The sequence below is a fragment of the Odontomachus brunneus genome, unplaced genomic scaffold (genome assembly GCF_010583005.1).
Source record: "Odontomachus brunneus isolate Ranch 3 - 2012 unplaced genomic scaffold, Obru_v1 Obru_scaffold_015, whole genome shotgun sequence".
Classification (NCBI taxonomy): domain Eukaryota; kingdom Metazoa; phylum Arthropoda; class Insecta; order Hymenoptera; family Formicidae; genus Odontomachus; species Odontomachus brunneus.
In genome coordinates, this window is record NW_022639465.1 from 2,633,548 (window position 1) to 2,643,550 (window position 10,003).

General features: G+C 48.2%; 1 protein-coding gene across 1 annotated transcript in view; it reads left to right on the forward strand.

Moving 5' to 3' along the window:
- The window catches only part of LOC116841429 (muscarinic acetylcholine receptor DM1-like), a 32,006-nt gene extending 22,469 nt beyond the window's left edge, over nt 1-9,537 (forward strand). The window contains exons 12-16 of the mRNA XM_032809326.1: nt 2,755-3,307; nt 4,532-4,814; nt 5,302-5,419; nt 5,619-5,924; nt 6,498-9,537. Of these exons, the coding sequence (XP_032665217.1) occupies nt 2,755-3,307; nt 4,532-4,814; nt 5,302-5,419; nt 5,619-5,924; nt 6,498-7,214 (1,977 nt within the window). The 3' untranslated portion in view covers nt 7,215-9,537. The remainder of the gene's footprint in view (nt 1-2,754; nt 3,308-4,531; nt 4,815-5,301; nt 5,420-5,618; nt 5,925-6,497) is intronic.
- The last annotated feature ends 466 nt before the right edge of the window (nt 9,538-10,003 follow it).

A 10,003-nucleotide genomic window follows, 5' to 3' on the forward strand; every position in this document is an offset into this window, starting at 1 on the left:
AGAGAGAGAGAGAGAGAGAGAGAGAGAGAGAGAGAGAGAGAGAGGGGGAGATCCATTACCGTGCAAATGCGTTTTATTTATCGTGCCGAGCAGTCTGCATTTTATTGCCGGTTAATTGCTCAAATTAACCGACTTGGCAAAGAGAGAAGACAATCCTTTTCAGATGCGCCGCTACGCAGGCAGATCTAATTCGTAACACTCGCGAAATTTCCTATGCGTATTAAAGCCGTCACCGGGTCGCGCGGCGAGGTGATGCGTTCACGGGACAAGCAGTCGACAAGTTAAGTGAAATACGTCCGTAATTGGAGCGTCGCTCTGCTCGCCGTGCGCCGCTATACGAGGTCTCGTTCTACTGCGAGTTTGCATCGGGCGGGCTGGCTCCGCCAGTCTCTTCTTCGACGAGGGCGCGGGACCAGAGTGCGAGCGAAGGAACACTATCGAATTGTGATTTTAGCCGATACAAGCCCGAAACTTTACGTCGACATCTTCTGTGCACTCCGCTTTCAGTGTGTTATCCTGGATCTCGTGTAACATGACGACATATTACACCGGGCAATTCGAGTTACTGCAGCTTTGTACTTCGGTATAATTACGCGCGATCGCGTGCACATGGGTAGATGATTTTATATTAACGAGAGCGCAAGCCCCGGGGTCAAGTACCAGATGTCGAGGATCGTTAATTTGTCACTTTGCGAGGTGGGAAACGCCCCGGCACGCGCCCTGTTTGTTCCGCGCGTAAGGAAATTACGAGTATCTCGATTGCCGTTGTTATCGTGGGAATTAAAATTCGGGATCGTTATCGCGTTATAACCGACGGGAAAAGGGTCAAACGACGGATCATCGATAATCCATTATCTCGGCCTCGTGCTCGATAAGCGTCACGCTGACACACGCGAGAATCTCGTCCCGGAGTAGCGCATTATCATTCGCGCGCGCGCTCGGAAACGGAAGCGCGTACGCGACAGCTTGATAACGCTGAGAGTCGTTGTCGTCATCGTCATTCTCCCGGCGTTCTCTCTCTCCCTCTCTCTCTCTCTCTCTCTCTCTCTCTCTGCTTTCCTTTCAGTCAGCATTTTTTTTTATTTTCCTCCGCATGCACGGCGCGTCTTGTTCGCGAGGGGCGAATAAGTAGCTCGTTAAAGATAAAGTAGTGGTAGTAGTCGGAAAAACAGGCGTACCTTTTGCGAATCCGACGACGGAAACGGAGTGGTGTCCCGCGGCATTGGTTGCGCTTTTCACGAACTACCTGGTAGCCCCGTGCCATGCCGAAGTACAACAAAAGAACTCTTTCTCTCCTTTTTATCTTCTCTCTCTCTCTCTCTCTCTCTCTCTCTCTCTCTCTCTCTCTCTCTCTCTCTCTGTTTGTCTGTCTGACTGTCACTCTCCTTCATTTCCTCTTCGTTATTCTTTTTTCTGTTCGTTATTTCATTCTTTTTTATGCCGCTCGAGTATCTCTCGGTGCACCGACGATGACTCGACAATTAAGACAGAGTAGCCGATCGTACGAAACGAGATAATCGCGAAGTCGCACGACGTCGCGCGACATACTACTGAAAGGACAAGAACTATCGCGATATTTCACGCATAACTTCCTGCGCTAACTCATATTACATCAAGTTACCCTTTTAAATGCCTCTCCCTTCGCGCCAATTTCCTTATTAAGGTTTGTTCTGTAATACGTCAGAGTTGCATATTGGAAACACAGTCTAATGAGGAGAACTCGTTTACGGAAAATTAACTCTCTCGTTGGTTCATCGGCTGCGTTCTGACATGAGATTCCGGCAAACGACGTATTGCAAAACACACCTAATGTATTCGAATTTCATACTGACCCGGCGTCGAATTGTAAAACGGGTCGCTTACCGCGGGTGTAATAGCTAGACTATGATAAACACGAGTCTACCTCCGCCGTCCCCCGTTAATCTTACATTACTCAATGCACTGATCACCATCACCAAGGGAGGAGGGAAGGGGCACGGGTGCGATTTTTCGGTACATCAGTATTGTCTCTGCTCGTAGACTCGATGTCTCCACCGAGAGGAACAAGTGTGGGATGTAGTTAACGCTACCTTCCACCTAGCGAGAGCACGACGACGACGGAGGCAGAGGACGAGGAAGAGGAGGAGGAGGAGGAGGAGGAGGAGGGGGAGGGGGAGGGGGAGGAGGAAGAGGAAGAGAAGGAGGAGGGGGAGGAGGAGGAGGAAGAGGATAAGGAGGAGGAAGAAGTGAAGGTGGAGGAGGGGGAGGGGGAGGGGGAGGAGGAGGTGGTGGTGGAGGAGGAGAAAGAGTGGATCAAAAGAAAGACGAAAACGAGAAGGTGGAGCAGGAGAAAGAGGAGAAGGAGGGTAAAGATCGTGACGGTAGCACCGGCGAAGGCGCTGCCGTTCGCCGCAGGTATCCTGACGCGACGAGGAGGACCGGAAGCGTGGCGCTCGCGCGATCGCGCGTACATACGTACGTACGTACGTACGTGCGTGCGTACATGCGTGCGAGCGGGCGGGCGTGCGCGTGGACGCGTGGGCGAGCGCGCACTTCAGCGTACCAACGCGCGCATGGTAAAAGGATACGAAGGTGGGCCAGGGAGAGAGGATACCGCGGGGGTGACTGCATTGCCCCAAAGATCAAGGTTCAAGTTGAGTGAGAGCGGATCGCTCGCGAGGGTACCATAGGACGCGCGTCACCCGCGGTGCGAGCCAGTTGCCGTGTCGGTCGCACTTTCAAGTTAAGGGTAGGTGTAACTACGCGCAAGGCTAGGACACTGAACGAGCGGGAAACACGAGGATAAGAGAAGAAGAGGAAGAGAGAGAGGAGACAGGGAGAGGAGAGATCAGTCCATCAGACATGACTGTTACTTCGACGCGGGAATTTCCTACCAATGACACCTTCGTCGGCAACGGTTTTGATTGCGGCGTTGAGCCCGAGGAGTACGGGCTATTGACGCGTGTGTTTATAGCGGTGTTCGCCGTCATTCTCAGTTTCGTAACAGTCGCCGGTAATATAATGGTCATGGTATCGTTCAAGATCGACAAGCAACTGCAGACGATCTCGAACTATTTCCTCTTCAGCCTGGCGGTGGCCGACTTATCGATCGGCCTAATCTCCATGCCTCTCTTCACGATGTACACGGTGCTCGGTTACTGGCCGCTCGGCTCCCACGTGTGCGACCTGTGGCTCGCCCTCGACTATCTTGCGAGTAACGCGTCGGTCCTCAATCTGCTTACGATCAGCTTCGACAGATACTTCTCCGTCACGCGCCCGCTCACCTATCGAGCCACAAGGACCAACTTGAAAGCCTTCGTTATGATCGGTGAGTGTCAGACTTGAGACGCACGCACGCAACTGACGCACATTCGACGATTGTCGACAATTTTCTGACTGAATCGCGCGGCTATAACGTTTCAACGCAGTTGTCGCAGTTTAACCCTTTAAGGCTCATGATCGATCATCGCGACCATTTATTCTCGATAACTCGTCAGAAGGGAGGTAAACCCCAAAATTCTTGCGAACCACATCTAAATAAAAATATACATCCTTAAAATGACATTTGCAATTTGTTTTTGTAAAATGCTCCGAATATTCCTGTTTTGCCGAAGTAATTTATTAAAATAAATGTAACAAGTAAATGTAATAAAATAAATGTAACAAATCGCCTCATTTTCAACGGAAATTAATATAAAACCAGCTGTGTGAATATAACCAGCTCGAAGCCGAATATAACCGAACAATTACGCATTAAATGTTACAATATGTGTAATATTCGGGGCATTTTCGATGAACTTCGCAATAGTGCAATAAGTTAGAGAGAGACAAGTATACTTTCTCTCATTCTAACTTAGACTGCTGTCCGCAGTTATGCGCGCATTCTCTAGTATAACATAATACAAACTATAAGTAAATGCGCGCATATGCGTTTAACGGAATGCAACCTTAAATATAGCACTTTGCGAACCTAGTTCGTCATTTTGCAATCATGTCGCCACCGTCAACGCTTTCGGCAAATTGATTAGTAGCCTTAAGCCTCGTATCGGACTATCGACCTTACTGGACAAACCTTACTGGACCGACCTAACCGCCGACTACGACTGCCGACTACGACTGTCGTCTCTTAATGGATCAATCACAAGTGAGACCGCTTCACTTTGATTAGTTTACTAAGAGTCGGCAGTCGATAGCGTAATACGGGCCGAACAGATTAAAGCCGACATTAAAATAGCAATAGTTCTGCTATCGATATCGTCTAGCTGTCGGTGGTTCCTCGCTGAAGGTGGTTTTACGATTGGCGAGAAGAGCGGCAGCACTTTACAACACTTTATAGAGAAGCAAGAGTACTTTTAAGAGTGCTTTTCAAATGCTTAGAACTGACATATCAAAACGTGACGATTGCCAAGGTGATGTATCAGGACGTAGCCGTTAAAGGGTTAACTGTCGCGGAATTATAGTAAACATCATTGTAACGAACCTGGACACAGAGATCACAAAGAGTCAATAGACACTGGGAAGGATACCTGCGATGACGTCTTTTTTCCTCCAGGAGCGGCTTGGGGTATATCGCTGCTTCTTTGGCCGCCCTTTATCTACGGCTGGCCGTATATCGAGGGCCAGAGGACCGTGCCGGAGACCGCGTGTTACATTCAATTCATCGAGACGAATCATTACGTCACCTTCATTACAGCCATCGCCGCATTTTATGTTCCTGTCTGCGTAATGATGATATTGTACTGGCGGATATGGAAAGAGACAAAAAAACGGCAGAAGGAACTACCGAACTTACAGGCCGGGAAGCAAGACGCGGGCAAGCGCAGCAACTCGAGATGGTAAACAACTCTTTCAATTCTTTGCCCTCTGAATTTGTCGTCGTCCAGTGAATGGCCGGATTGATGAGTATCGTTGAATCTTTCAATTGTCCTACAATTATTCGTCAAAATATTGTTTCGTTCGTTATTTCCTCCTTTAGATAATCAAACGAAATATTCGATTAGATCGAGCCTACTTTTCTCTTTCTCATTACTTTATTGTTCCATATACGTTCAGTGTTGCCGTTTTAACAAGTTGCGACTCGAAAACATTGAGGACGCTTTTCTCGAGAATTTATACGATGAAACGTACGCGCGGAATGAAATACTTTACGGGAGAGACACACTATTTTAAACTCGTCTCAACTCTTATTTCAACTGCATCCTTCCTATCCTTTTTTTTTTGGTTTGAATAACGCGAGCGATTAGTATGTCACTTGTATCGCGACTTGGAATTAAACTCACTGCGGCTCGGAGAAAAACACTTATTCTTTCGTTTCCTTTGTAGCGATGATGCTTTAGACCTGGAAGAAAGTAAAAGAGCGCGAAGCGAGTCGAGCACCGGCGAGGAAGCCTTACACACCACGCACATTGCCGTCTCTTACGTTGATAAGAATTACAATGGCGTAAGTAATAAGATTATCATATACCGTAGACCGGAGAGAGAGAGAAAAACACCCGTGCACACGCGAGATTACATCAGCGAGAATAACTTTGCACATTGCGGACCTTCCCGAAATCTTTCGTGAGCGGCGGAAAGTGAAAGTCGTCCCTATCGACACAATCGATCGTAATTGCCTTTCCGCTTTTCTGTACGGCGAACAGCCTAGGCCGTTCTCCTGGACTTGGCTCAAAATGTGGTGCATCGCGTGGTGGCACAGCGGACGTGACGACGAGGACGAGGACGAGGAGATCGCGGGTCCGGAGAGCAGCCGCACCGTGCCAGGCTACGAGGAAACTCTCACGCCGTTGTCTGCCGAGACGCCGCTCCCCAGCACGGCGTCACGATGTCCCTCCCTTGGCGCATTACAGGTCACGGGTGCCGCCCCGGACAAGGGCATAATGTTACACGAGTACAAAAGGTCGACGCACCCAGCCGACCCCGCCACGAAAACCATCAAGAATGATTCTGTACGTACGCCCTGTGTCCGTTTGAGCGCCACCTCGACGGGGTGCATTGTACTTTATTAAGGCCATTCTACAATAGTGTAAGCGTGGTCGTAAGTGGTTGTAAGTGATTACGACAACCAATCGGAATAAAGCAATCAGTGAATCAAACACTCTGGTTGGCTCTTACGATCATGCTCAACGCACGCAATTGTATTGTAGAATGCTCAAACAACACAACAAGTTTTACGGTCATCCCCTTCACAAAACTTTTCTCTGCTACGGTTTAGCTTCCCGCTAAGCGATTTTTTAGAACGAGATATCACACTAAACGTCTCTCCTTCTCTAAAGTAATAGTCGGGTGAAAAGTCCACTCGAAAAGTAGAGTGCCGCTCTAAGTAGAAAAGTAGACAGTTCGGCCACTTGAACTTGAGTAATTCATACGTAGTGAATTCTGTCATTCTGAATAGAACGGAAAAGGAATGGTAAAAATTATAGTCGCGCGTGCTAATAAGGATAATAATACCAGGTCTGTCTCGTGCGATTGTTTATCTTTCGCGATTTTTTTATACGCGTTTGCCTGCTCCCTACTTTCAGGTTTATACGATTCTGATCCAATTGCCGAGCAACGGCACCAAGTTTAGCGAAGGAGCCAGCATAAAGATGATTCACGACGAGTCCATGTCGGTCCAGATACACAAGACGGAGGACAGCGAAGACGATGGCGGTGTAAGCGGCAGTGGCGATAGCAGCGGTGTCGGCGGGAGTAGCGGTGTAGGTGAAGGAGGAGGAGGAGGAAGCAATGGAGGTGCCAGTGGCAGCGGTCTCGACGGCGGTGGCGGCCTCAGCGCCGGTGTGTCCGGCGGTAGCGCCGGCAAGGTATTCCGCCTGACGACGCCGAGCCCGTCATCGGTAATGAGGAGGTCGTCACAAATGCCAGACATCAGGATCCCGCTGAACGCGAAGACCATACCAAAGGTGGACAAGAGCATACTGAACAAGCAACCGAACAAAAAAAAGACGGAAAAGAAGACGGAAAAGAAGGCCGCCAAAACTCTAATGGCCATTCTACTGGCGTTCATAATGACGTGGACGCCGTACAACATCCTGGTCCTCGTGAAGCCTCTCATCGGTTGTCAAATCTCTATACCGCGGGAACTGTGGGATATGTCTTATTACCTTTGTTATATCAACAGTACTGTAAATCCGATGTGTTACGCGCTATGCAACGCGACATTTCGCAGGACTTACGTGAAAATTCTTAAATGCAAATGGCACAGCAGGAATCGTACCGCGGTCGATCGGGGATACTAGCATCAGGAGCAACAGCGTCGGGGCCAAACTACAACTAGTTTCTAACATCTACCCTCGCATTGGTCTTCTCCCCCGATTGCTTTCCCGGAGGATCCAACAGTGGATGACTGCACACGCATTGCGCGTAAAAACGCACACACACATCTCGAACACCTCGAAGCAACATTCCATTATTATTATTATTATCACCATCATCATTATTGTTATTTTTATTGTTATCGTTGTTATTATTATTGTTGTGGTTGTTGTTGTTTTTATTGTCATATTATTATTATAATTTTATTATAGATTATTATTATAATATTATTATTATAGCTTATTATTATTATTATTAAACATATAGCTGTTTACTTTTCTCCGTTTTTACGCGTTTCCGAGAGCGTACGAAGCGAAGAGATCGACGGTTGCCGCGACGAAGTGTTTGATGCTCTCGACTACCAAATCGCCTTGTGGTATTCTTATCGATATATCGCCGGCCGCTCGCGCGCAATCGCTTTAAGTCACAGGAGGAGCCGCTGAAGTTCTCGCCTTGGCGTTCACCGGCCGAGAGTGCCCTCAAATCATCAGGACAGGAGAGATTAACCCCCGACGATCACGCGTCGTTTCTGCGCCGTTTGAACGGCTGCATTTTTTAGCGGGAATTAATTAATTAGTGATCGTGTTTGAGCGACTCTTTCCCTCCCTCCTTCCCACCCTCTTCCTCCCCCCTCTATTCCTCTCTCTCTCCTTCCCTCCCCTCTCTCTTTCTCTCTCTCTCTCTCTCTCTCTCTCCCTCTCTTCCTCCTTCCTTCCCCCTCTCTTTCTCTCCCTCTCTCTCTCTCTCTCTCTCTCTCCTTCCCTTTCTATCTCCCTTCCTCCTTCCTTCTAGTCCGACGTAACGTCGGAGTTTAATGTTCTAACGCTGTTATGCCGCATTGCCATTACGTCGGTGTTGCCATTAACTTGTAAAAAAAATTAATAATGTACTAATATATCCTTGTCGGGGAATCAACAGTGTAGTATGCAGAGCGACGTAAACAAGCCCGTAATTTCCTGTACGCGGCAGAGACACAGCGCGCGGGTTTGTTTGGTGTACAATATTCCCGGTTCTCAAATTTCGGCCGCCAATTTCTGGCGACACATGTCAAAAAGTCTTAACGAGGCAGTGGTTCCTTTCTTTCTTTCTTTCTTTTTAAAAGGGGCGTAGCGTCTCCACAGAGAGAGTTCTCAGCCTCGCGCGCAGAACGTCGCCGCGCGTATTTGGCGAATCGCTCCAGCGAGTCCGTTGGCAGTCGTTTCGCTTCAGAGCTCTTCGAACGATGCTCAGCGACATTGATGAATGCTCGTTAGATACTGCGCCTATACACCGCGTTGTGTCTCGCTCGATGACGAATTGGAGAATTGGGAAATTGGGGCATCGCGTAGATCTCGGCGAGGGGTGACACGTACCCGTTCGCGCTGTGACGAGGCGTGCGAGCCGGCCGGCGACGACTCTCTAGTCAAAACGCACGCAGCCCGGTCTCCGAGTTTCGCAAGTGACGCGATGCGGGTATTGCCATGGATATCGTAACGTTCATAAATTTCTGTCCGCGTCGCGCGCGTGCTCGACAATTGCATCACACCTCCGGTATACTCGGAAACCGGGTGTACCGGTGTCCTCCTCCGACGCGTTCGTCACCTTCGGGCCCTGCGAAAAACATCCGGAACCGTCGCGCTGCTCCCCGGCTGGGAACATCTCCTTCTCGTACGTACGGAGGTAATGCGGAGCAAGCGGCGCCGGATATGAACGGTGACGAAGTTGCGACGGAGGACTCAACACGAAGAATTAAACGGCACAAGAATCCTTAATTACATAAAATATCAAAAAAATAATGATAATCCTTGTAACTTGTCGCTCACACAAACCGATTAAACGATGTATACACTCGATGTAAATTTTACAACGTAGCGAAGTGTAAAACTGTAAATGAATGTAATGTTTAAATGTAATAATAACGTGAGGGTGGCTGAGAGCAAATCACATGGACGAAGAGGATGGAAGTACGGGAGGATTATTAGCGATCAGGAGGCAAGAACACAAGGGAGAGAGATTACGCTAAATCGAATTCTTCCGTAAACTAAAAATAACATTCTAATTATACGTGCCAAACGAAGCTTTAAGAGATTATACCAAAATTATAACACGGCGTAAGAAAATGAGAAAAAGTGAAAGAGGGGGGAGGAAGCAAAGATGAAGTGGAGGAAGGCGGGCGTGGAAGGGAGGAACGTCATAGCACAACTCTCGAGGCTATTGTAAGAGACGATACTGAATATAGTTATATAATAATTATAAGAGGAAAAACTGAAAAAAAAAGACAAAAAAAGCAGTTGAGTAAAATAAAAGTAAAATAAGAGCACTATGTCGAGCGATACACGACTTTAGCGACTTTAGAGATGAAGGCTCGTAAAGTAATCAAAGTCAATCTTATGCGCGCCGACATGCCTATATTGACTCCAAGACTGCGAGGAGATAGTGGCTTGATCTTGATGACAGCAAGTTGGCGCGATTATGGCCGATATATGTTACTGCGAAGCGCGTCTCCTTTTCACGCGATCGTATATACACACATGTTTCCTGTAGCTAACTCGTCGGTTGAGCGACTCTAGTCTAAATGATTCTAATCGACTCCACGTCTCTCTTTTCATTTCTCTCTTTTTCGCGGGGGTGTTCCCCGACGTAGCAAGTAACCCGACGACGACGTTTTCTCGTATCTACTTTCGCGTGTCGTCACGCATTCGTCACTCGAGCGAGAAACATTATCGCTGCGTGA